Raw genomic sequence first — 27,407 nt, 5'->3', positions numbered from 1 at the left:
GACACTTTCTACAGCCATTGCACATGATGCCAGTACATGGAGGCAGGCTGGAGTGTCTTGGAGACTTATGCCACGGGTCTTCTCCTATGCATCTGAGCAAGAACAGCAGCCATAGTTTTACAATTTTCTCTAGCATACAAGACAAATGGTACATAGAAATTCGGCATTCCGAATGCGGGGGCAGAGGTCAGGGATTCCTGTAACATTTTATAAGCTTTAGTCATTTCATCGGACCATTGAATGTTAGGGGCACTGGGGGTGGTACTGGGACGGAGCTGTGAGTACCAATACGAGCAGTTAGGGAGCCAGTGTCTGCAAAAATTGATCATGCCAAAATGACTGAGCAGCTTTTTTTTTTTTTTTTTTTTGTGTGTGTGTGTGGCGAGGCAGACTGGTAATGGCATGTACACGGCTGGGGGTTAGCAGCCGGGATCCTGGGGTTAAAAGCATTCCCCGGAATGTGACCTATTGCAGACAAAACTGAACCTTTTTTTGCGACACCCTTTGTCCCTTCTTTCCCAGAAAATGGACAATGAAACGTTATCCTTCTGACAGGCTCCCTGAGAGGGGCTACATAACAATAAATCATCAACATATTGTAGTAAAGTAGAACCATGCTGCGCCTGCCAGTTGGCAAGGACCTGCTGGAGGGCAATTGAGAAAACCACGGGTAAGTCAACAAAACCCTGGGGCAAGCCACACCAGGTATACTGCTGTCCTATGAAAATAAAAGCCATAAGGGGCTGAGCCATAAGAGGCAAGGTATGCCTCTTTCTTCCAAACTTTCCGGCATAATCACTTAGTTTCTCCGGTCATTTGCTTGCATGCTAATGCAATGGCCTTGGACATCCTATCTCCATGTAATTTTACAAACTCAGTGTGCAAGTCTTTCTCCACAGTGCAGTGTAAACTGTATAATAATCTCCCACCCCTCTATTCATGAAATCTACGGGGGTTTCACGGGCACATTGGGAGAATCTGAAACCGGATTAATGTTGCCCAATTTCTAGCGCATTTTAATGTTTTTTTCTTTTTTTCTTTTTTTTTTTTTTTCATGTTTTATATGGATCCCTAGGTTCCTTAGGGTCATTCCCCTTGGGAATTTCCCATGTTCAGGTACAATAAATCAATATACAATCAACAAACTTATACTCTATATCATGCAACAAAATTCCTATACTCTATACATTAAAACAGAGGTCATGAGTGTGCACATATTCAATAAAAGATTTCCCAAATCTTTTCCTAACTAAGGACCCAGTTCTTCTATGAGGGAGTTTGCACTGCCACAGTGCTTAGGTTTGTAAGATATCTACAGGGACATGGGAGGGCAGAGGTAGAAAAGAAAATTTCCACTTACCCAATCCTGGTCCTTTTTAAGGTAAGTTGATATCCCACTTCTGATGCCAAATTGTTAAGGCAATCTCCTGCAGGTCCCAGACTGGTTATCCCCCCCCAGCGGTCCCTGCTTTACAGCACTGGGAGCGCGAGTAACAACACAACTCAATATGTGTTACCCTCAAAGCTTTATTATCACACTGCAGTTTATATAGTCAAACAGCGGGGTGGAATGCACTTGGTAGTTAGTCAATACCAAGAAATACAATTAACAGCTTTGTTGAACATGGAATGTCTCAAGATTAAGGGGGAGGCAGAGTTCAAGGTAAGTTGGGGGGGGGGGGATGGCAGATGTTAGTTTACTGATCAGAAGAATACAGCTAGTTTCGACACAGCTCAATTATCTACAAAATATAGCAAAAACAAAAGTAATTTTAACTTCAAACTTCCATAAAATTCCACTCCTTACACATACCTTCATGCATTGTTTATTAAATACTTAATATAAAACCGAACTATTGGGATATGGCCTATAGTGTATGTATACCTAAGGGAATATAGGGTACCATATGTACATAAGTATAAGTGTATATAAAAAAAATATATATTTTATTTATCTATAAACATTTGTTGTGCAACACCAGGACTTTCCATTTCTTCATTTTCAGGCAGTTCTTGGTGGATTTACTGTTATGTTTCAGGTCATTGTCGTGTTGCAGCTTTAATTTTCTTACAGACGGTCACACATGTTCCTCAAGGATTCAGTGATGGTGAGCTGGTCAGGTTCTGCTGCAGCAAATCATCCCCAAACTGACACTTCGCCTCCATGCTTCACAGTTGGTATGGAGGTTCTTTTCCTGGCATGCTGTATTTGGTTTAAACCTAACATGTCCTCTGTTCTGGTGTCCAAATAAATCAATTTTAGAGTCGCCTGTCCAAAGCACATTATTTCAGAAGTACTGCTCCTTGTCCATGTTTTCTCTGGCAAACTTCAGTCTGGTCTTGAAGTTTCTCTTAGAGAGGAAAGGTTTTCTCCTTGCACGCCTCCCATGCAAGTTAAAGTTGTGCACTCTCTTTCAGATTGTAGAGGCATGCACTTTCACATTAACAGTAGCAAGTGCCTGCTGTAGCTCCCGTGATGACATTATAGGGTTTTTGGAAACTTTTCCGCATGTAGCGGTCTGCTGTCGGTGAAAGTTCTTGGACGGTCAAACCTGGGCATGTTGGCAGCTGTTTTGAAAGCCCTCCATCTGTGGACTATTTTCCGGACAGTAGAATGGCTGATTTCAAATTCTTTTTAAATCCCTTACCAGATTTCTAGGCTGCTACAATCTTCTTTCTGAAGGCCCCAGGCAGCATTTGACAGCTCACCTTGGTGTTCACTCTCACCTCAACAGTCAGGAGCACACCAAAACTAAATGTCTGAGGTTTAAATAGGGCAAACCTCTTTCAAAATGCTGAGTAACGATGCTCTAATCATGTGCACCTCATGTGATAAACCTGTGTGTGATATGAGCCATTTTAAGTATGAATAAATGTGCTGGTGTCCTAATTTATTCGGAACCAGAAATTGCATTTTTCCAGAATTAGTAGGCTGCCACCCGCCTACTATTTTTTCCCACTTCGCTTTAAAAAAAATTTCTAGGTTAAACACTGTTGTACATCAAACAAATCTGAAAGGTTCTCCATGTCTGATCAGCTGACTGAACAGGATGTGACCTAAACATACAAAATGGTACTAACTTTAAGGTTATACATTACTTTGGGACAAAGCTAGGGTAACTATATGAGTGAGCAATCAGGAGTTGAGACACTGGGTTTTTATTGTATGCTGTGCCATATTGGAATTTTGTTTAAAGCACTCATGTATTAATTTTAAACTTTAATTTTAAGGCTGTTCTGGCAATTACCTTGTTTAAACCCCTCATCTATTCGACCACTGAAGATGACCATTTATTTGACTCCCATGGTAAAATATATTGATTCTGTACTAACAGCTATTACCCCCTCCCTTCTGATCGTTTCAGGGTGATTGAAAAACGAAAGAGAGAGGTGCCATAGAGATGCTAAAAGGTGCCATAAGATTAGGAAGTCCCTGACCCCCATTGCATCATCATCTTAGACCTGCCTTAGGCTTAGTCTACATGGACTGTTTCCCCAGCGTTTAACCTGAGGCTTTTAAAGCCCATGTTTTGAAGTCCCCATGCATTCCAATGGGCTAATCTACACCAGGACGTTTTCTTCAGGCACGTTTTTGAGTGTTATCCTAAACGTTGTTTGCAATGTTTAAAAAATTAAAACGCTGGATAAACACAAGAAAAAGTGGGAACTCAATGGAGGCTTTTTCAAGCGTTTTTAAGCTTTTATGAAAGCTTCCAGTGAAAACAATTGGGGCTTTTATAAATGTTTTTAGCAGACTTTGGACTCTGGAAGCCCCCTTTAATAAGGAGATTCCACCACCCCACCCTGGGGAATGAGTACAGGGGTACATAAAACCACTTACTAATTCCCTGAAAGGGTTAAAATGTGTAAAAAAAAATTAGACGAGGCTTTAATGTCAAATTATTTTTATTAAGTGTGTGTGTGTGTGTGCCCTGCGATCCCTCACTGTCAGGAGGATTTCCAGGGCTGTGCTCATTGCAGCCCTGGAAATCATCCTGTCATTGGGATAACCTGTATAAAAAAAGAAATAAAAGTTTTGTTACACAAACACACACACACACATTTAATAAAAATAATTTAACATTAAAGCCTCGTCTAATTTTTTTTACACATTTTAACCCTTTCAGGGAACGAGTAGAGGGTTTTATGTACCCCTGTACTCATTACCTGAAAGAGTTAAAAGTAAAACTTTTATAAACGCTGTAAAATCGTGGTAAAACGCGTCATAGGCGTTTGTAAAAGTTTTTTAGCGTTTTAAAGTTAAGCCTTAAACACTTGTAAAAGTACATATAAACGTGGTAAGAACGTTTATATGCGTTTTTAAAATCGTTCATGTAGACCCAGCCTTAGGTCTCCTTTAGCTAGAAATTACCCAAACATAATAATTTTGTTTCCATAGTGTTAGTAAAACCAAGGAAAGCCATGCATACTCATTCTAGGTCAGTGATACAGAAATTATAAAGGCACAGTGTCAGAACACTAATCATGCAAGCTATGTTTTTTAGAACCGGGTCAGAAATAGATTTATTGTGCGTTTTTAGCTTTTCCTCTCAATATAAAAATTGGCTTTATACATGTCTTAAGATGTCTAAAATCCACATGCAAGAGGAAATGTTGATCTCGAGTTTTGGTTCTATATGGAAGATAAGAATTGGTTTTAGTAAGGGATTTGAAACAGGGTTATTACATGTCAAATGCAGCTCTTTTTAAACGCCATAGGTGTAATTTCTTGGGTAGCCCTATACTAAGATCTTCACTGTGCGGTCCTGCTGTACATCTCGCCTACAGCTTGTCTATATAAAATAAAGTGGCTCAGTATTACCTGTTGTGAAATGTTCAAATGCTGGTTCTTTAACAACTGGTGGTATGGGCAGCTGTAAGGACTGCACATTCGCAACATAGCCTAACCCATTGCAGCAAGGTTTTGCAGAGCATATCACCTGTCCTGTCGATTTTTTTTCTTCCTTAAGATGGTTCTGTGTGCCTTCGTTTTCTCTTCTTACTAAATACCAAATGAGTTTTCCCCTGCAAGGGGACATGGTAAACTTTTTAGCACAGAGGCTGATACAATAAGGGTGTGTTTGGAAATACCTCTTTTGCAACCAAAGTCTTGTATCCATCTAAGCAGCAGAAAGTGCTTAGGTTGATAAGGAAAATTATCTAGAGGGTTTATTTAGAATAAAAGTTACATAGTAAAAAGATTGAAAGAGAGCAAAGCGGAAAGCTGAGACTAAGCAAATCTCATCTGTGGCCGCAATAGACCATGTGTGGTGGTACACAAGAGAGGGAAGCAGCTGATCCCCAGGATGGCCTGCAAAATTCTCCAACTAATAAGGAAAAACAATACCTCTGTCCATGGTGAGATGATCTAGAGGGTTTATTTAGAATAAATGTTACATTATAAAAGATTGAGAGCAAAGCACACACACGTGTGGTAGACCCAAGATCAGAAGGTCTGACTACAGCCCCGAGTGAGGACCATTTAAGCTGAAATTCTCAACAGATGCCAAGTGGGGCCCCAAAACAATATTGTTCTTGTTAAATACATCAGCATTATAAAATCAACATGACATTACATCTAAATTTACTACAGCTAATTGAGACATAATTTTTAATATTATCTCAACCAACTCCACCAAAGTTGGATAATAGCAACCATCACAAACACAAATTCCAAGAATATCTAGAACAGGCACTGGCAGTACCCGTGTCCCCTTAATCCACTCTAATTAGAGAACCAGTCATCCGTTAGCTAAACCATAGAATGAACCCAAATCAATAGTAAAATCAATTGAATATATATTAATTTTCTTTATGAAAGTGGACTGGTGTACTACAGCTATGTCTGCATAGAAAAATGCAAATGGTGAGATATGGATGACAAAAAAAAAAAATAACTATTCCGAAAAGTAGAAGACCCTCTCCAAATAGATTCAGCTAGCCAGCAATGCTGATGATTCCAATCATATGGACAATCCCTTTTTCTTCTAGCACTAAAGTTAATGTTTCTAACAAGAAAATTGGGTGCTGACATCTGAAATGCTGGTTGTCTAGCTACAATGGTGATCCAATAGATTTAACACTATCTGGGGCACTGACTTGAACAAGTATGCAGATGAAGAAATTTTAGTACTGAGTGTTAACATGATTTAATTTGCAAGATTTATGTTGGCATTCTGTTTTCTCTTAAGAAAGGGTTTCTTTTTATCTAAAATGCTTTGTCCTAACTTATCCTGAGTCACCCCCTCCACCTCCCAAGTCATGCTAGGGCCTCAATGTTATATCACTCTCTTGCAAAATGGATGGTATGTTGTTTAGCTAAAGGGACCTAGATGAATTTAGATTGGCTTTTTGCGGTGCAGTTAGCAGGGTGGAGGAAGGTAGTTCTATGTTGCAAGGAGCAGTTGACTTAACTTATACCTCAAATGGGAGTGCACTGACCTTTGTTTGTTTGTTGTAGATCTTGAGGAAATGCCTGGCATACCTGCAAGCACTGAAACATGGCTATATAGGCTACAGTTCAGTTTTGCTGATTTTCAGAGCTGTTAGGAAGAGTCTTTCATGTTTGGCAGCCTTCAACTGTTTGAGAATAGCTGTTCGCATGAGTTCAGTGGTGGGTTTCTATTGCATTCTACTTGCCACATTAAACATACGTTGCCAGGTTTGCTGGGGGCAAATAACATTAAAGTGCTTGTTTGATTTTGTTTTTTTTTAGAGGACAGACTGTGCCTCTGTTGAGGTGAACTTCTTGATAGAAGAAAACAGCTTTGTTTCCTTGTGTCATAATTGTTCACTTCTGTTTATAAAAGGAATTTTCTAGGAAATGAGAAGGGTTGAACCTTACCTGACCATCCAGGCATTCTGTATCGGATGTCGTAATCACCATCGCAATAATCATTGGTTATTTGTTTAATTTAATTACATTTTAATTGTACTATTATAAATGATTTCCTACATACAGTATAACTTCCTATGGCCTGTATATTTTTGTCTTGATTACCCGGGGCTGGCATTTATCATTAATCTTTTTTTATTTAATAGGATAAAGGAGAATCTTTATAATATATATTATGAGGGTACTATTTGTCTCGCTGCGTCTTCTATTTCATACAGTAGGAAGCTGAATGTTTTCTAAGAAATCAAAACATGCATTGCAAAACTGAAGATAGGCGTGGAGTTCTGTTTTTATTTCAATACATTTTTATTCAAAGGAAAAAAAAGTGATAAGGTAAACAAGAGTTGTAAGACATAAACAGTCACGGGAAAAGCAATAGCATTGTTTTTACATCGATACATAGAGAATCCTATTGGATAACATTGCAAAATTATACAACCGTTACATTGAAGAGGTCTCCCCTGGGAAAGGGGAAATAAGGAGGGATGGTGGAGGTTGGGGGTATCCACATCAGGAAAGGAAATGGAATTGTGGAACAGTGAGCGGACCACGGGACCCAGGTAACTTCAAAGCACTCAGAATTTGTATTATTTGGGAAATGAGATCAAAGATTTTCCCCAGAATTGTTGTGCAACCGGGCAAGACAAATGACAAATGTGTTTCATGTCCCCTGCACATGTGCAACCTCTGAAACACAACTCTGTACCAACCAGGAGTTTCCTAGTACAAGGTACTAGCGCATTAAAGTTTTGTAATTCAGTTCGATTAGGCTTACATGCTAATGGAGATCTTTGATGGGTCACGGGCTACTTGGATCCACTCCTCCAGCTCCCATGATTGAAGTGGATCCTTTTCCCAAGCATTCATGTATGATCGCTTGGGAGGACTGGGCTTACCTTGTTCTGTTGCTGTCCTCCGGCATCCAGCTGGTTCCCGCAGGTGCTGGAGAACACGTCTTGCTCCTCCGGATCTCCAGCCACGAAGTGCCGATTCGATCTACGGGGTTTCCCGGTGACGTTGGTACATGTGTCGGTGCGGCCGGGACTTAGCGGAGGGAAATTCAAATAATTTTGTATTGGATTCAATACAAAATAGCTGTATTCGTCCAATACAAAGAAATATTCATGTGTTATATATATATATATATATATATATATATATATATACATACACTGATGTTTCCCATCTCATCCCCCCAACTTAAACAGAGGCACTGCTGTCCCAGTTCCGGGGTAACATAAACAGAAATTCAGTCTGATAAAGCGTGGTACCGATGGATGAAGCAGAAGACGTGGCCTTCTATATTCTACATCACAACTTTCAGATTACACACTTCGGGGTGTCATTAAAGATGCGCTACACCCAGCTCTAGATGCCAGTTACTAATGACTTACACGCTCCGTCTCGGGGGGTGAAAGTACATGAAAGGTAACGGGGCTTGGTGGAATCAGCGGGGAAAGAAAATCCTGTTGAGCTTGAGTCTAGCCCGGCATCTAGAGCTGGGTACTGGGACAGAGGGCAGGCGGCAGCATCAGTGAAAGCAGGAGGAGGCGGTGGGCCCTGAGAAGTGTGGATGGCATTGTTAACTGGCATCTCGAGCTGGGTACTGGGGGGAGGAGGAGGTGGTGGGCCCTGACACGGAACAAGGACGGCAATAGTGGTTGAGGCCATGACCTATATGGACAGTGTAGAAGCTGTAGCTAGTGGAGACATTGCTGTGTAGGGGACTGCCTTTTCATTTGTGGATATCTAGCAAGTGCTATCACAGTTAAATATCTGTATTTGTTTCACATAAATACATACGTTTTTATGGGTTTTAGGATACATACCAAGTGCTATCAGAATAAAATATCTGTATTGTTGTAGAATAATACATCAATTTTTATGGCTTTAAAGATATATAGCAAAGTGGGATCAGAACTAAAGATCTGTATTTTCTGTAGAGAAATATAGAATGTTTTATGGTCTTTTGGGTCGATACCAAGTGCTATCAGATTTAATTATCTAGATTTTTGGTAGAAAAATATAAAATTTTTTATGTCTTTGGAGATATATAGCAAAGTGGGATCGGTGAGATATTTTAATTATGAATCATAATTAAATATCTGTATTTTTTGGAGAGAAATACATACATTTTTATGGCTTTTTTGATAGATAGCAAGTTGTAGCCTGAATTAAATATCTGTATTTTTTTTTTACAGAAATACATAAATTTTTCTGCTTATTTTGGTAGATTGCAAGAGTTATTATAATTTATGCTAACTCTTGCAATCTATCAAAATAAACAGAAAAATGTCTGTATTTCTGTTAAAAAAAAAAATACAGATATTTCATTCTGATCCTACTTGCTATCTAACAAAAAAAGCCATAAAAACTTTTGTATTTCCATAAAAAAAATACAGATATTATTTTTGATAGCACTTGCTATCTATCCAAAAGTACAGAAAAATGTATGTATTTCTCTACTAAAAATACAAATATTTAATTATGAATCACACAGCTCCATTACAAGTGATATAGGCCTCAAAGTAGATAAAGGCAGAGGGCCCTTAGGGGGGTGCTTGGTAAAAAAAAAAAAATTAGCCAGTTACACAGCTCCATTGCAAGTTATAGACCTCAGAGACAGAGTAGAGGTAGAGGGCCACTAGGGGGAGGAGTAGAAGGAGATGCCGAAAGGCTGTGAACGTGCTCTTCCCATCAGGATGTCCGTGCAGCAGTTGACAACTAATCAGTACACTCTGCAGAGGGGGTGTTGGAAGTCATTACTGATCCAAGCCTGATTCATTTTAATAAAAGTGATTCGGTCGACATTTTCTGCGGAGAGCCGAATCCCTTTGTCACTCACTACGCCCCCAGCTGCACTGAACGCTCTTTCAGATAACACACTTGCTGCTGGGCAAGCAAGGATCTGAATGGCATGTTCTGCCAGCTCCGGCCACTGCTCAAGCTTGGATACCCAGTAGCCCAGTGGGTCCTGGCTTTGCAGGTTGCAGATGTCCCATGCAGAGCTCAGGTATTCCTGCACCATGACTGAGTACCGCTGCTGAGTGTCATCGGCAATTTCTGAACGACTGGCAGCTTGCTTCCGCTGAAAAAAAGCCTGCATAGTTTGGCTTAGACGACCTCTACTGCTGTTGCCACCCATGCCGCTTAAAGCAGTTGCTTGGCTCCCATGGCTGGTGGAACTGCCATGGGGATCCCTGCTGCTGCTGGCAGCCGGAAAGGCTGAGCACAAGTCCCTTACAAGCACTTCTTGGTAGTGCTGCATTTTACTTACCCTGTATTGGGGCAAGATCAGTTGTTGTATCTCAGGCTTGTAACGTGGATCCAGTAATGTAGCAATCCAATAGTCGTCAGTCTTTGTTTTTATGTGTTGTATGCGTGGATCTTTGGCTATGCACTCCTGCATGAAGGCTGTCATGTGGCTCAAACTACCCACAGCTGAGGTAATTCTGGACCCACACTCCTGTAAGTAGAACAGCAGCACAGGGTCGTCCTCCTTCTTCTCCTCCGCCTGGTCTTGCCATCCACGGAACATGCCACCTTGTGTTTGGGTGGATGGATGCCATGTACCCTCAATATCCTCCTCTGCCCCTTCCTCCCCTTCTCCCATGCCTGCAATGTCCTCCTCATCCTCTTCCACCTCCTCCTCCTCTTCCTGGATTGGTGGTGAACTATGCCTAGTAGGCACGCATGTCCGAGATAATGTTTGAAATGTCATCTCTTGATGAAGCGTCCGCTCTGTGTCTTGTCCGAGATCCACCATCATCTGGTCCAGCAGGCATATGATGGGAATGGTGTCACTGACACAGTCCTGATCTCTGCTGATCATCCTGGTGGCCTCTTCAAAAGGTGACAATACAGTACACAAGTCCTCAATTTGCAGCCACTCCGCAGGACTTAAGAAAGGTAGTGTAGGTATACGTCTGAAACGAACAGACTCTGCCACGTAATCCACCACCGCCTTCTGTTGTTCAGTCAGCCGCTGCAGCATGTAAAAGGTGGAATTCCAACGTGTGGCCACATCACAAATTATCCGGTGCACTGGCAGGTTGAGATTTCGCTGTAAATCCACCAATCTGGCACTGGCTGTGTACGACCGGCGGAAATGCGCTGACAACTTTCTGGCCTTCAGCAACAGCGGTTAGAGGCCTGGGTAATTCCTAAGGAAGCGCTGTACTATCAGGTTCATGACGTGAGCCAGGCAAGGTACGTGTGTGACTTTCCCACAACGCAGGGCTGCCAGCAGATTGGCCCCGTTGTCACACACGACCTTGCCTGGCTGAAGTCTGTTAGGAGTTAGCCAAATGTCCTTCTGCTGTCGCAAGGCACGGGCTGTGCCCGTGTGGCTGAGGGAACCCAGGCTTCGCAACCTCAGGACTGCGTGTCAACGTCTGAATTGTGCACCGAAATAGCAAACTGCAGGTTGTTGCTGGCGGTGAACAGATGCTGGCAAATGGGAGGTGCTGGGTCTCCACGGCAAAGTGTCCCTGGAGGAAGAGGTTGAGGCACAAGATTCAAAGGAGGAAGTGGAGGTTGAGGAGGAAATTGCATGGCGATGTGCTCGGGGCGGAAGTAGGTATGCAGGCCTTGCTGCAACTGCATCTTCCCCTGCTGCCACCAAAGTTACAGTGAGCTGTATATGAAATATATCTTCCCACTCCATGCTTGCTCGCCCAACTGTCGGTTGTCAGGTGCACCTTGCCAGAGTGCTGCAGGGCCATGGACACATTGCTCTGCACGTGTTCATGCAAAGCAGGAACACATTTTTCTGCAAAATACTGTCGCTTGGGCATAACGTACTGTGGGTTTGCGCAGAGCAATGCGGAACGCATTACAGTCCACCAGCCGGTAAGGGAGGAGCTCTAATGCAATCAGATGTGCAATTGCCGCATTGATTAGCTTTGTTTTAAACTGGGATTTTTTTTTAGGATGCATTGGAAAAGCCGTTGGGGCCCAAAGCACTTATTTTTTTTAAGGGGCTTCAAAACCTGGAGGGCTTCTTCCAATGTAAAAGGTTCTTCTAACTTCTGTTTATGAGCTGATTTAATTTTGGGAAGATGTAAGGACTGAAAATTTTATTTTGGGTAATGTGCGAGTTTTAGGGTGAGTAATTAGCTTATTAACTAGGAGTTGGCCTGGTTTGTAGGTAAAAAACCTATGACCCGACCAATGTAGAGATTTATCGGCTTTAGTGGTTAGACGTGTTTCAGTCCTCAGATCTTTATCAGGGTGCGAAGTTCTAAGTGTGGAGAATGTTTGTGACGATGCAGAAGATCTCGATACATATTCATCTTAGGCTCAAAACCATGTTATTGAATCCATTTAAATCTAGAAGCCCACTTAATGAATTCAACTCTGATGGTGACTTTAAACGCCTCCCAATTGGTAGCGTAAGATGTGTGACATGGATTAATATGAAGGAAGAAATCAATGGTGACCTCCTTTTTTCAATACCCACTAATTTATCTTGTAGTAAGCGATCATTTAATCTCCAGCACAAAATGTGTCCCTTCCATAATCATTAACCACTGATTTAAATGTAGAACATGAAACAATTTAACAGAAAGGCAATCCAACCAGCAGACGTCGTCTTCTCGAACAAGCGTCCAGTCTTCAACAGATCTTTAACCAGGATCGTAAGGGTGAGGTAGTCACTCAGAGATCTTGGTCAGGATGGCAATATTTTGCAGCTCGGTGGCCTATTCCGATTGAAGGACGACAGCAAATTGTGATAACATAGCAGTATTTTCCTGCAAGTCCTGAGGGAGAGCTAGAGCAGGGGGGCTAGGATGAAGCCCAGAGCATGCAGTGGGGCTGTTTTTCAGACTCCAGCATTGATGCTGGCTGGGGGGAGCTGTGTGTATTTCTGCTACAGTCTGCAGCCTTTGTTGGGAGCTGTAGGGATTGTACACACTCCATCCTCCCACCCTGATGCAGAATCCTCCGATCCTATTTCCCCCCTTCTGCTTGACTAACATGTCTGGAGAGATCCTCTGACCCCGGGCCATCTTGGATCCTTTGTGGTTGTCTGGAAGTACAAAGTGCAACACACTAGGAAGATGAACCCTGACCAATTGTGCTTACAAATCTTTATAGGCAAACTTAACAAAGAATTTTGAGCCCTCTTTTTAAACTTTCTACCTTTTATACCTTTATTCATATAAGGTGAAAAATGCTTACGCACAATTTACTTGCATGTTAAATGATATATTAATTGAACACACAAAGAATATTCAATGATATATTCAGGTCACTGTTCTCCACAGAAAGACTACTCCCTATGCTTTGTTCCAACTTTCTAATACCTGCTCCGTTAGTATGTTCAATGTTTCGATTTTTGTATTGTGACCCAACTTTCTAGTGATCAGTGAAATATTTTTTTTCCACTTCATTTCTTCGCAAACCAAGCTCACCGAGTCCCACTCTGGCTTGTCTTCCCTATTTTTGATGCTCACTGTTATGTACTGCGTCGCCTTGCACTGTGCATGTGTGACACAAATATCCCAGGAGGCTTCGGATTTCCCCTTTAGTCTGTACCACCATGACATTTGGAAGGGGAGGGTTAATAACCAAAAAAAACATTTTTCCATTATCTAAAAGGTAAAGTCTCCCTATATATTGTTAAAAATGTGGTGATGCTTTAAGAGCCTCATGCATGTGTTAACAGATGAGGGCAGGACAGCCAGTTCCCATTCCCATTCCCAAGCCATTGCCAGCACAGTCAGATAGCTGTGTGTGTAAAGTCTGCTTGTCATATTTTGCAGCCTAACAACTCGCTGTGTTAAATCCTTTCACATCTGCTAAATTTCTTGAAAGAATTTTGAGATTTGGGGGTAACAAGTTTAAAAACTTGTGCAAAATGAACATTTGGTTTGCGTTTTCAAAAGAATACCAACCTTTCATAAAACTAGAACTGTCATACTATGTTACCCTGTATGCTTCTGTTGTTTGAACCTCAATTTCTCTGGAACGGGGAGGTGTAGGAAACTGAAAATTTAGATGCAAATAGACACTTGTGGCTAAACCCCTCTAAAATGTAATTACTATGGCATTATGAGAACATAAAAATCTTTATCAACAAAACATGCCCTGCCCTGTGACACACAACTGTCTGCTTCTCCACCTTGAACCCCATTTTCTCTGGAATGGAGAGGTGCAGTTAAACAAAATTATAGGTGCAGGTGGGGGGCACTTGTGGATAACACCACCAAACTTTCATCACCATGGCATCATTACAGCATAAAAAATCTCAGCCCATCCAAACAGGCTGCCCTGTTACATGACTGTACCTTTTTATTACCTGAACCCCAATTTTATGTTAGTGGGCAGAGTTTATGTTCTATTAAATGCCATGGTGATGATCTTTTAGGGGTTGTTAGCCCATTTGTACTTACACTTTCAGTTTTACACCTCCACTTTCAAGAGAGATTGGGGTTTGTGTTAGAAATGGGCAGTACTATTGTAACGGGAGAGTGCATTTTTTATGTTCTAATGATGCTATAGTAATGACATTTCAGGGGGAGTTAACCAAAGGTGTCCCCTACTTGCATCTACGTTTTTGGTTTCATGCCATCTGCCGCTCTAGGGAAATTGGGGTTCAAAGAATAGTAGACAGAGATGCACAGTATGATAGTTATAGATTTGTGACAGGTAAAAATTTAGGGGCCCCACCCCAATGCTCTTCACGATAAGTGGTCCCAGGGGTCCCCAACTTGCTTTTTTATTTTGGGACTCCTAGGCGTACATTCTTTTGCAATGTTCAATTTTCATAGGTTTTTTAAATTGGGACCCCCATATCTTGAAATTCTTTAAAGCTTGGGGGCTGACATTTTGATTACTAGTAGCTATGAGGGACCCCTGTGCACCCTTAAAACGTCAAGCCATAACGACGTACTGTTTAGGAGATAATGGAGGTTTGCACACAGAGAGCTGTAATGCTGCAGAATCTGACATGCAGCATTTTCACACTGCTATCACAGTGAGCTACCAATGACGTCACTACACACACTCACTCGGGCGAATGCATACCTGTTAGCTTTTTCTAGTCCAGTCTTCATGTTGCAAATTATCTTGCAACTAGTCCACATTATAAATAGGCCTCTTGCACAAGCAAAGATCCTATGACTAAATCAAATCCCAGTGGACGTATTTATGTATAGAGAGCACAATTGGGGCTATTGATCAGCATTTTACGAGAACAGACAAATGGCTTTGAGATCCTCTGTTGGCCTGTAATAATGTGTACACCAACCTGCCTAATCTTTACACCATGTTTAATTTGCTGGCCTGTGGGGATGTAAAGAATTTTTTTTTTTTTCGATGTATTTTACGTGTATTTTAAGTGTGGGACATAAGGATGTTGGGCTGACATGAATGTTTGTTTGTTTTCCTGGTTTGCCCTGCATGAGAGCAAGCAATGTCACAGCAACTGCCCATCTGGTCTGTGCAATTTATAATTTATATTCCAGTGACATAATCCATAATGCATCAATATATCTGCCCTAAATGTCTGCTCCATCCTACCTCGCCCTCCCAGCATTTTGGGTTTTATTTGAAAGCATGATGAAGTTGGCTCATCTTTGTCACACTTAACAATAACCACTCTTTTTTTCTTCCTTCTCTCTCCTACAGTTGGCAACCAGCTAGGGGCTCTAGTACATCAAAGGTAAGAGGTGAACTCTATTTTATTATTGATCTCTATCTAATTGTTTGTTGTGCCATCTGTACACCTGCAATAAGATTGACACTATAGGGAAAATGGACCGATTTCATACACTTGAGCACTTGCCGAAATGGGGAGTGGTCAGTAATTCTGTGCTTTCACTTAGACAGAGACTACAAGGGTAAGGGTCCTTACATGATAACGTAATAGACTTTTAAACATATGCCATTTTAAACATTTTACAACAGTTTATGACAAATGTTTACGTTTACTCAGCAAATGTTAATAGTTTGTCCAGGATATTTTTTTCTTTCTTTTTTCTTTTTTTCAAAATCTGTGCAAACCTAAACAAATCTATGAAAGAAATAAAGGAGCTCACCTTGCTGGTTGCTTGCCAGTATTTACCCATAATATTTTCTGACACTGACCTGGAACAAACATGCATTTTTTATTTATTTTTATTTTTTTTTTTTACAAGGGCTGCAGTGACGGCCAAATGTTTTTAGATGGTGTTATGCTTCCTTGAAGACCAAAGTAAGGAGAATGATTATGCTATACTTCCCTTCACGGAAGGAAACACTGTGATAAGCAGAATAGAAATAACCTAACTGTTTAGGGCTGTTGCCATTGCCTAACAAAATGTTCCAATCATCTTGGGTGAAAATCCATCATCATTACATGTGTCCCACATCGTCTAGCAATTTGATGTGGCAGATCACTAAACTGACCATACCCATGGACTATTGAAGTCTTTACTACGTGGTTCTTCTATTCTTCCTCCCTTTGAGCCAAAGGGAGTAGAGCAGCTAGTAAAAGCTCATAAAACTACGGATTATTTCAAGCAGCAATTATTTTGTGTCTTTACACAGGTTTTAGGTATCTACATGCAGGAGATCTATGTTGGAAGATCTCATCATGTTGCTTGAACATGACAAACGCACATCTTGGATTGTTCAAGATGGCCTCTCATGTCTGAATATAAAATCTTTGATTTTGTTTGATTTTGTTTGATTTGACTTTGATTTTTTACCTTCAATTCAATAATGTGATTGTCTACCACTACTTTCAATGCGTTTTATATCCAGTCAGGTAGACCCTCACTCTATTATTGATTATTCTCAACATCTCATTTTCCTTGTGGGTTAGAGCAGTTATAAGCTGGGAAAGTGCATTTCAGATTGTAGTCTGAGTTTTGTAAATGTGTTTTATTTTGAGACTCCAACTTCAGATGGCCCTGTAATAAAATTAAGTTACACCCTCTGGTCCCTGGGATCTTCAATGACAATGCTCACCTAAGGTTGTATTTACCTACTTAGTACCTAGTTAAAATGCATAAGCAGTGTGTGAAAAGTACCCTCTTGCAGCCTAAATAATTTAAATAGGGAAGAAGAAGAAAGATACTGCCAGTAATGTTTACTCTATTAATCATTAACAACTGTTACCACCTCTATAAAAGCAGAAGTTTTGACAGTTTGCTGCTCTGGGGCATTGTGTGTTAACACAATACTAAGGAAGGAAGACATCAACAATGATCTTAATGAAGCAGTTGTTGCTGCCCATCAATCTGAAGGGTTATAAGGCCATTTCCAAAACATTTGCAGCCTGTTATGGTGCTACACATCCAAGACAGATGCCAATCTTCCCATGAGTGGATGTCTGGGCAAACTCTGTGCAAAGTCAGATTGCGTAATGCTCAGAGAAATTGCAAAAAAACAGGAGAGTCTACAGGTCTCAGCATGGTAAATGTTTACGTTCATGATGGTATAAGTTGGGAGACTGAAAACGTATGGCTTGTTGGGAAGGGTTGCTAATAGAATGCCTCTTCACTCTAAAAAGAGCATGGCCAGCATAGCATGGGTTCACATGGATGTGTTACAAATTACAAGACTTTTAGAACCATATCCTATGGAAAGACGAAACCAAAGTCAAGGTGGTGCAGTGGCCCCCCTCCAGTCAGCCAAACCCTAACTTCGATTTAAATGAGCGACAGGACATCAAGAGTTGTGTATTAAGGAATCCCTGCAAACCTCCATGAACTGAAGCAATGTTGTAAAGAAGGGTAGTCCAAAATTCCTCCACAATGCTGTGTGAGACTGTCATGCAGAAAATGATTACTTATTGGTTATTTTTTTCAAATTCTCTTTAAAGTGCATATAATATGCACATTGGTTGGTTGTTCTGTCATACACTTTGTTCCTGTGTTCCTTTACTACAAGGTGCAATCTGCTTGTGTTGTCTTTTGCCTCATTTTTGTCTTGTTCTCAGGACTGTGATGACAGAAGAATTTAAAGTGCCAGATAAGATGGTGGGCTTCAGTAAGTAATCATTTTATTTTCTAACCCTGTACATCATCATAAGATTTCTAGGGTATCCCAGCAGGACATGTTGGCTGCTTCATGGCAGTTTCATAAAGCTAATTAATAACAATAGTGAAATGACAATGTTTGAAATTCTGTGGTCTTGGGTATGAAGCATGTAAAAAACTGTGATGCCTGTATTTACAGAATATAAATGCATAATCCTACAGATTTATTTTCTCTTTTGTTTTTGTGTTGCAATTAACTTAAGCAATTTTTCCCCAGTAATTGGACGGGGTGGTGAACAGATTTCACGAATCCAAACCGAGTCCGGCTGTAAAATTCAGATCGCACCAGGTAAATCCCCACTGCCTTTTTGTTCTGTTTGATGCAATACAAATTAAGTTAATTGAAAGGCCTGAGAATGCTTAGACTTGTTTTATGAAATTTGTTAAATTATATATAATATACTGTTTTTTTCCCTGTTTGACGTTTCATTGTTACACAATTTGAGCAGTTGCCTTTGCTCCACTGTTGGATGCTGCTTAAGGCTTAGTTTAGATGGGTTGTAAAGTTGTGGTAAAGTTATTCTCCTCACATCCAGTTCGGGCCCCTACATATAGTACCTTAACCACTTCTGTTCATAGAGAATGTATATGGTCAGTAGTGAGTGGCTCAGTACCTCCCCACTGTCAACTGTTGACATGCTGGTTTATTAAGAACCTGTGCTGGTTCTTAATGAACCAGCATGTCAAAAGTTGACAGTGCCAGGCAGTTAGCACGGTGCCAACAACAAGTGACCTGTCCAGAAAGCTTGCACCCACCACGTGTGAACTTGGCCTTAGACAACCAATAAGCACATTTCATCCGTGCACCAAAGAAAAGGAGATGTGTAGTACATACAGCATACCATTGCAAAAATTTAGAGTGGTCAACTATCATGCATAAAAAGTTTATGAATCAGGGTTACATGTTCTAGGCACAGTTTTAATATAAAACACTTTATTTACCCATACAATATGCTTCATTTTATGCATTTTTATAATTGTGGGACAAAAATGTGGAAGATGCGCATAGTACCTTACTAAAAGTCGGTGTATTACTAATTACATGCAAATTACAACGGTATTCTAGTAATACAGATGACAGGCAGATAGCAATGATTCCAGATAATGTCAATAATGGACACATGAATGATGGGTAGATGTTACAACAGGCATATATCAATGACATGCATAGAATACAGATAGTAAGAAATTTACATAAAATACTAAGTCAGGACAGTAAAGAAAATCACCAATGAGGGGAATGTTTGGAACACCCTGGTAACAATCTAGAATAAATTCCTGGTCTCAATTAGCCAGATGGCACCAGGTGTGCATTGAGCTCGTAGTTTTTAGGCTGGTAATCTGTACCCTTAGAACCAGGGCACTCATTTAGGTAACGTTCTAGCTAAGAAGCTGTACTGAATCCATGAACAGGTGTACTAGCCAAATTGATGGTTTCATCTGTTTCTCTCACACAGCACTATATTCCATAGCAAGCAGGTTAAAGCCATTTCATGTTTCTGCTACACCTTATTGTATTGTTTGTTTACTGTGCCTAAGTGTAGCCAGTGCCTAAGTGTAGCCAGTGCCTAAATCAAAGCGTTAAGGACAGAACTGTGAAGTGTAATAAAGCCTTGCTATTTTTTATTTAAATAGATTTAGGTATTTAGGGTTTTTTGCAATACATTTAGTGTGCATTATGTTGTAAATTTAATAAAGCAAATATATTTAACTGTATAGTTTTTTGTTTTTTTTCAGATAGTGGTGGAATGCCAGAGCGACCCTGCGTCCTAACGGGAACACCAGAAAGCATAGAGTAAGTCCTGTGTGCAGAGGAATATTCCTCTGCCTGCCCTAGTAGCTGGTACAAATAATAATCTGCTATGTGGCAATTTGTCTAAAACCTCTACTAACACAAAGGCAAAGTATAATCTCTCTAAACTCTTTATCCACAAGCCATAAGGTCTTTTCTCCTTTTTCATCTCCAAAAAGCTACAGACACTGCTGCACAATTTCTGTACTTTGTTTTGCTTGGTGAGTGAAGACCTTAAAGTATCACAGCAGGTAGAGGTAATGTTGTGTATGTCCTCGCCCCCCAATTCTTCTCTGTATCGCAAATTTTTAGCCCAAAACTAGCACCAGACCGCTATCTTTCATAAGTATATGGTTATAGGGACCCAAAGACCCTTTACCTTTTCCGTATATTAGTTACCAAGCCTTAAATATGCTAACAATTGATAGGCTCCAGAACGTCTATCATTCACTTTTCTCCTAAGCTCACTCCCCTACCTATACAGCCAAAAAAAGAAAGCATCGGGGGGAAAAATAGACAACCATATTTTTCCAACATTTCCATATTCGATTGGATACTTATTACTGTTTCATATAGAATTTTGACCCTATACATCAATGTGTTTGGTTATGGTTAGCGCAGTTGAGCTTTGTTTTAGCTTAATATGCTAAAACTGCATACCTTAAGTAAATTATTGTAGTTGCCTCAAAAGGCCATTTTCTCTTCTCTTCTTTATCAGTTATCAGCTATCTTTCATGTCCTTGGTGTCTGGAAAAGATAGTTGGTTTTGCTGCATCCCAGCAAGTCTTTTGACTTCTTAGGGCGTTTCATAAGCCCACTCATTCATATCAGGCTGCTTTGGCCACTGATCTGGAATAATTGGCTTTGTTTACTCTTTGCACTACTTCTGTGTAGTGAAAGTGCTGCATCAGTCCAGTAAGGGTTCACTCCTTTTAAAGGAAAACCCAGTTGTGCCTGGATATACCACTCTCAAATTTGCTATGTTTTCACTTTGCATAAGGCTGATTGGGTAACGCTGGTGGTGAATTTGTGTTAAGTTTGAGATATAGTTAGTACTTGTAAGGGGCCAGAAAAATAGTTTCTTATATTCCCATAAACAGAAACTCTAGGTCCAGTGTTTATTTTTTTAGTCTATTGGTTTGCTAAGATCTTTTCTTAATTCAGTGGTGTTAAAAAATATACCTGGAAAAAAAAAAACAGAATAGTCATGCTTTAAAAGCTCCTGTACTAAGCTGAATGCATGTGTGTGTAATATAAATAAATATATATATATATATATATATATATATAATTTTTTTTATCCCTGCAGACAGGCAAAGCGTCTCCTAGGTCAAATTGTGGAACGCTGTCGAAATGGGCCTGGTTTTCACAACGATGTGGATGGCAACAGTATGATCCAAGAAATCCTCATCCCCGCATCCAAAGTTGGCTTAGTTATTGGCAAGGGGGGAGAGACCATCAAACAGCTGCAGGTAAAAGGCCCTTATCTACATCCCTCCCCCATTGCTCTTTTCTTCATCCATACCATTTTGGTAATAGTTTAGCCCTGCAGCAGCTACAAGTTTGTGTAAATATACTCTGTGAGGAACATTTCTAGGTGCATTCAGAATAGGGCAGACTGCTGCTAACTAGCACTTAATTTCTGGTACTGCAGTACCTTTTAAAGTGTTTTTTATTTCCTACATTTTTATTTAAGTTTTTTTGTTTTAGAATTTGTCATTTAAAGTGCATAATATAAATGCAGTTCCAAAAAAGCAAGTGACATATTATTACTAGTTGCAGTTATGTGATAAACAATCTGCAAAATAAGCATAAGTAAACGCACTTTAGACATACTCAAATTGGAGGGTAACGTGTGTCCTAAACTGTTCATTTGTTGAATGTCTTTAAATGGGAAAATTAGCTGGTTTTGTTGCTGGCACGTACCCTTTTTATTGCAAGAGACTAAGAACTCTGTCATAGTCAAAAAAAAAAAAAAGGTAGAATCGTGACAATGAAAAAGTATGTATGGGTCCATAGCAGTTATCCTAAAGATAGGGATATGGAGTTAAAGGCCAATAAAGTACAGTTTTAATAAGACTTTTTTATGATTTCTATGTTTTAGATTCTTTATTGTATTTAAATACAAAGATTATAGATTAGGTTAAACTAAGACATGTATGTGTAGTCATGCTGCTTCCTGCTTAACACCTGAAATAAAGAATCTGCCTATTTTGGCATTATTTTTACAATATTGCCTTGGGTCTGCACCCTCATTCATGCACTATCAATGAAAATAATTAGTAAAGCCCAAATGTCTAGCATTTCAGAGCAGGAAGCAAAACATAATGAGGAAATATGGCTGTCATGTCACCTAGAATTGAGGGTTTCAACATGTTAATAGGTATTTTTACGTTACTTTTTAATTGGTTATGCAGAAAACAAACTGTCATTCAAATTTAGAGGCCAAATATGGTCAGGTGAAGCATTTAAATCTTTACTAAAACCTCTTGTTTTGGAAGGTGAGGGGTGAAAGCCCTGCTAAGTTTTGAGTGAATAGCCCTCTCTAATTCTGCTAGTAATAATTTTCACTGTATTAAAGAGGTGAAAATCATATGCTAGTTTTTGTGTCAAGTTTTGCATGGGGAACAAGGTTTATTACTTTTCTAGTAAAGTGTTGCTAGTCTAGTGTTTGGTTACATGATCTCCTCTTAAGGTAAGAACCAAACTTTTTCTCCAGTTAATCAAGATTGTATATTCAAATGTGTCTTCTTTTGACAATTTGAAAAATATTGAAGGCAGCCTGGAGTGGGTATGGAAAGAAAAGTAGTTTAGCATCTTTATTAGTCTTTATTGGTTCTGTTAAGACACTTGGCTTTAGCTTTCTATAGGCATTTGAGAACTGTTTTTTAATGTTTCACTGAGCCTGTGTGGAGTGTTTTTTTCCTGGATTAAACTGGGATTAAATGCATTACCTAGTTGAAATTTGTGTGTCTTTTTGATTGTCTATCACTTAAACATCGCATTTCATGACACTTGCTCTCATGTTGCAGGAGAAAACTGGTGTTAAAATGATCATGATCCAAGATGGCCCATTACCAACAGGTGCAGACAAACCCCTTCGGATCACAGGAGACCCTTTCAAAGTGCAGGTGTGTGAGCTTTGTGAGCATAACAAATAGCAAAGATTGTATTACTGAAAGTTGAACACACACATGGGTGGGCAGGGAAGGAGGACGCATATAAAAGGGTTTTCACACTGTTCTCTGTCTTGTCATCACACAACCACCAATTACAGACTGGCAATTGTTCACTGCAGTACAACATAATTGGCTTTTATTGCTGCCTTTCTCTTTCCTGGTGTGTTAATTACAGAAGACCAGCATATACCCATTTTGTCTATTTTTACTAGCTTTATTTGTAAGATATGTAAGGAGTTCTTGAACTCGAAACATGCTTGGCTAACAAGCAAGGTCCTGGATGTGACGTTGGTTATGCCTTAGGATACTGCCATGTTTGGTGGCATTACATGTAATATATATTTTTTAAATATTATATATATTTATATTACCTATTGAAGGAAGTTTGCCTTCAGTAAAGCCCCAGTGGTCTTAAAAAAAAAAAAAAAAAAAAAAAAACAGGATGCATGGTGAATCGGAGCAGAAGATGCCGTGCATGGCATAGTCCTAATGGTGTGACCTAAGCATTGCACCACCACCCTGCATGTAGATGGTAACACTGCCTATTCTTACAAATGGAGCTGGTATTATATTTACTGGAAAAAAAAATTCTTTGTATTTGCCCTGATGATTTTCTGTACAGTGAATAAAGGCTACACTGGGTCCGTGTTTGTCTGTTTATAATCACATTGTTCTCATTTCTTAAAATCCTGGTTCTTTTTGTACACATATATCTACCACTTCAACCTTGTTTAATCACTGGTCTTTCTGCTGCTATCCTGACGGGATTATTGCAAAAGGAACCTCCCCTGTCCCTTCTGCAGTGATCTAGCCGAATGTGGAATTTTAGTTCCGCTCTAAGGAATCTCAGTTTGTTTACCTCTGACTTGATTGCAGCAGAGACGGGGACATTTGTATAAGGCTGTCATTGCTAAGGATCCAAAGAAATAAAGTAGATAACTTGGCCCATAACACTTAATCTTTAATGTAAATGTCTATGTGAATGTGCCTTTTAAACATTCAATGTTGTGTGCCTTTTAGCTGGTACAGCCTGTGATTTACTGATTTCTGCCAATACGTAAATGTGTACACTGATATTTCTGGGCATTGCTAAAGAGCATATTCATCAAATGAGCAGCAGCATCTATCTTCTATTGGGATGAATGCCTCATTTGGGATTCAAATTGTGTTTAGAACTCTGCATTCAAGTTGGGACACCCCCAATCGGTCACTACCTGCAGGGTAACAGTTTATTAAGCTGCAGAGGCACTGCAATCACAGCATCTAAATAGTTTGAGAATTTTCCTTACAAGGGTTTACGCTAGTACTACTTGCTGCCTCCAACTGTCAAATCTGCAGACAGTGGTTCTTTAAAGAGCGGCTGGAAAGATGCCAGCCACTGAAATCTGCACAGGATCACTCTATCCTGAGGTCGGAACCTGCCTTTAAAGGTAACTGTATTTGTTTACACAGAATCTGCAGTGCTACATAATGATTCTACTTTCCTTCTTCTCACATGGCAATTGAACATGAGTAAAAAAAAATTTTTTATTCTTTTTGTTCTGTACTATTATAAGGGGGGTTCCGTGTGTTTGCAGTGCACTGAAGACCATTGCTTCCAAAGCAGAATGCATGGGCTACAATCTCTAGCAGTCCAACCTACCTCCTGCAAACTTCACCAATCAACAATGTTTTGGGGCTTTATTAAAAAAAAAAAAAAAAAGGCTTTCTAGATTACTGGATTCTATTTTATTCCCCAGGATATAGGCAGGAGTGTTGAATCCCAGCCTGCTCACCGTAGGATATTAGTAATCTATAAACCCTAACTTTTTTTTTCTGGTATACTTGCTAATTTGTGAGGGGTAGCGAAGTCTAACCAATGTGAACCCTGCAGTTTATTGCAAGGCCTTCAAATGGCAGCACCAGACAGCTTTTTGTTCTAAACTTTGAAAAGTGAGGATGTAATGGAACCACTCAGGTTTTTATTTGCAGTACCTGTTCACCTTGTTTTGCTGGGATGAAAAGTTATGGGAAAAAGCCTACAGCCTGTTAAAAAATGCTTTCTCTGTATATTGGGAAGTTTAGGCTGGAGTAGAACTTAAAATAACTTTATAGGATGCATAGCATAACCTTCCTTAATGCGGAAACATGTCATCTCCAGAGATAACTGCCCAGATGGTGCTGTTTGAGAACTTTCTTATTAAAAGTAACCTGTTACTGAGTGTATGCTTAGGGCCTTAGTGAATGTGTAATTGTAAGTAATGGTGCAACGGTGCATGTAAAATAGTTTCCTAAATGATCCATTTACATAATTTCATAAATAGCCCTATTGACATTAACTGTACTGCTACTTATGAATCATTTCACCAGTTTGGTTTTCTTTGTTTTGTGTTTTAATTGAAATGTTTAAAACTATCTAAAAGTAATTATTTTTGTAAAAGTGGAGTCTATTGAACTATGTAAGCCTCTGATGTCTTATGTGTCTTGGATGCTGTAACAGAGATCTCTCTGCTATAACTGTACTTGTATGGTTGAAGCATTCCCAGTCACCTTTAAACCTACCCCAACTTCTTTTGTATTCATGACATAAAATTTAAAAAGATTGTTAGAAGTGGAAACCCTTAAGGGCATATTCATATAATTTTTTATTCATTTTCATTTGAGTGCTGTTGGGCTGCCCAGCCAAAAAAAGAATAGGCTGTGCGACAAAAAAAATGGTCTTTTTGAACCTGTTGAGCATCATTGGCGACATGGTCATGAATTGGTGTGCCATTCACAATGCAAAACAATTGCACAGTGTTATTCAGTGCAGAGAACTTACAAATATTGACATATAGGAAAGGGCCAGGTGGTTTAACCTTTTATCTCCAAAACACTAAAGTGTATTGGGTTTACTGAACCTTTCACTTTAATGGCTTTGACATAAAGTTACTAGCTGACCACTAAGCTTTAATTTACTGATTTTTATTTTCAGCAAGCGAGAGAATTGGTATTAGATGTCATCAGAGAAAAGGACCAGGCTGATTTTAGGGGTTTACGCAATGACTTCAACAGCAGAATGGGAGGAGGCAGCATAGAGGTGAGTAGAAATGCAAATACACTTTTCCTACCCCTTCAGTGCAGTTTTCATATTTTTTCTTTGTCACTTTGAAAGTTCTAGTATTTGTTATCTACATAATAGACCTTTTTTTAGAAGTAGGTTTAGCAGGTTTGACAGCAGACGTTCCAAGACATCTGTAAAAGGCTTGAAAGGGGGACACAGGAAGATAAGACTGCTGGTGCATTGGTAGTCAGTGCTGATATTGAATGGGAAAAAATGTAAATGGGCTTTTAAAAGGAACAGCATATGAAGTGTAAAATGCTCTAAATTAGGCAACTAAACATTTTCATAAGAACGTAAAGTGAGTGATACTAGGGGTTACTGAACTTTTCCATATTGTGGTATATTGCAATGTCACTATCAAGAAACAGACCAGAGCAATGATGTTCAGCTGCCACTAAAGCCAGTGACTGAAAGTGCATGAAAGAAAAATTTCCTGTTTCCCTTATGTTATCTTCTTTTTTAAAAGCAGTATCTTTACTTAAGCTACGTACACACTTCCAATTATTATCGTCGGAAAACGAACGACGAACGTTCCTGCACGATATATATGAACGATTGTATAGCACCGATCCTGCACATAGAGGTAACGACACGATCGTTCGTAGATATTGTACACACAATAGATACGATCGTTTAAGCGATAGAGGAACTATGTGCACGACAGGAAAGTGAACGGACGTTCGTTCATCACGCATGCTCAGACCATGAACGATCAACGAACGACCGTACACACGAACGATGTTCAACGATCGTCGCCCAATCCGATCCGCCGGTCCGGTCGTTCGTTTCCAACAATTTTCCTCGTTCGTCGGCGTCGTTGGTTACTTTTTTACGAACGATTTTTTGCCCAATCGATCGTTCGTCGTTCGATTGGAACGATAAAAATTGGAAGTGTGTACGCACCTTAAGTCTCTATTAGCTTAATAATCACACAGATCTTAAATAACAAGATATGTATTAACAGAGAAAAGAATTAACAAGCAATCAGCAATTATTCCAAATAAGCTAAATAATGTTCACATAGACAAAGTAAAATGATATGTTACGCAAAGAGCCTGTCCTCTGTGTCCTGCACCTTGGCTGGGTTCCAAGAAAATTGGAGAGAGAAAAGAGGCAATAAGAGGAGAAATAAGAGGTATCAGAGATTGTGGCTGTTGTTCCTTCTTATACATCTCCAGGACCCCTGGCCACATTCAGCCACACCCATGCATCCACCCCTTACTCAGGTGTCCCCCTTCTTCCGCAAAATACTGCTCACAGGTGCCCACCAATATTCTCCAGTAGGTATCATTGTTGCATTGGGGGCAAGTCCTCTGACTCCGCTAACCAGCTAGTTTCAGACTCCTTTGGGGGTCATCAGATAACAGCGATGTTTTCACAACTGGCAGGGTATTTGGAGAAGTAGATTTCTCAATGCACACCCCATACC

At 39.9% G+C, this 27,407-nt stretch overlaps 1 protein-coding gene across 3 annotated transcripts in view; it reads left to right on the top strand.

Moving 5' to 3' along the window:
• LOC140342840 (far upstream element-binding protein 3-like) overlaps nucleotides 1-27,407 on the top strand; it is a 106,034-nt gene that overhangs the window by 26,879 nt on the left and 51,748 nt on the right. For all 3 annotated transcript variants that reach the window (XM_072429206.1, XM_072429208.1, XM_072429207.1), the window contains exons 2-8: nucleotides 15,530-15,563; nucleotides 17,826-17,875; nucleotides 18,143-18,214; nucleotides 19,663-19,720; nucleotides 21,027-21,189; nucleotides 22,750-22,848; nucleotides 25,850-25,954. In XM_072429206.1, the coding sequence (XP_072285307.1) occupies nucleotides 15,530-15,563; nucleotides 17,826-17,875; nucleotides 18,143-18,214; nucleotides 19,663-19,720; nucleotides 21,027-21,189; nucleotides 22,750-22,848; nucleotides 25,850-25,954 (581 nt within the window). The remainder of the gene's footprint in view (nucleotides 1-15,529; nucleotides 15,564-17,825; nucleotides 17,876-18,142; nucleotides 18,215-19,662; nucleotides 19,721-21,026; nucleotides 21,190-22,749; nucleotides 22,849-25,849; nucleotides 25,955-27,407) is intronic.

This window comes from Pyxicephalus adspersus, chromosome W, assembly GCF_032062135.1.
Source record: "Pyxicephalus adspersus chromosome W, UCB_Pads_2.0, whole genome shotgun sequence".
Lineage (NCBI taxonomy): Eukaryota > Metazoa > Chordata > Amphibia > Anura > Pyxicephalidae > Pyxicephalus > Pyxicephalus adspersus.
Note: the sequence above shows the minus strand (reverse complement) of the source record. Positions and strands in the feature narration are given on the sequence as shown.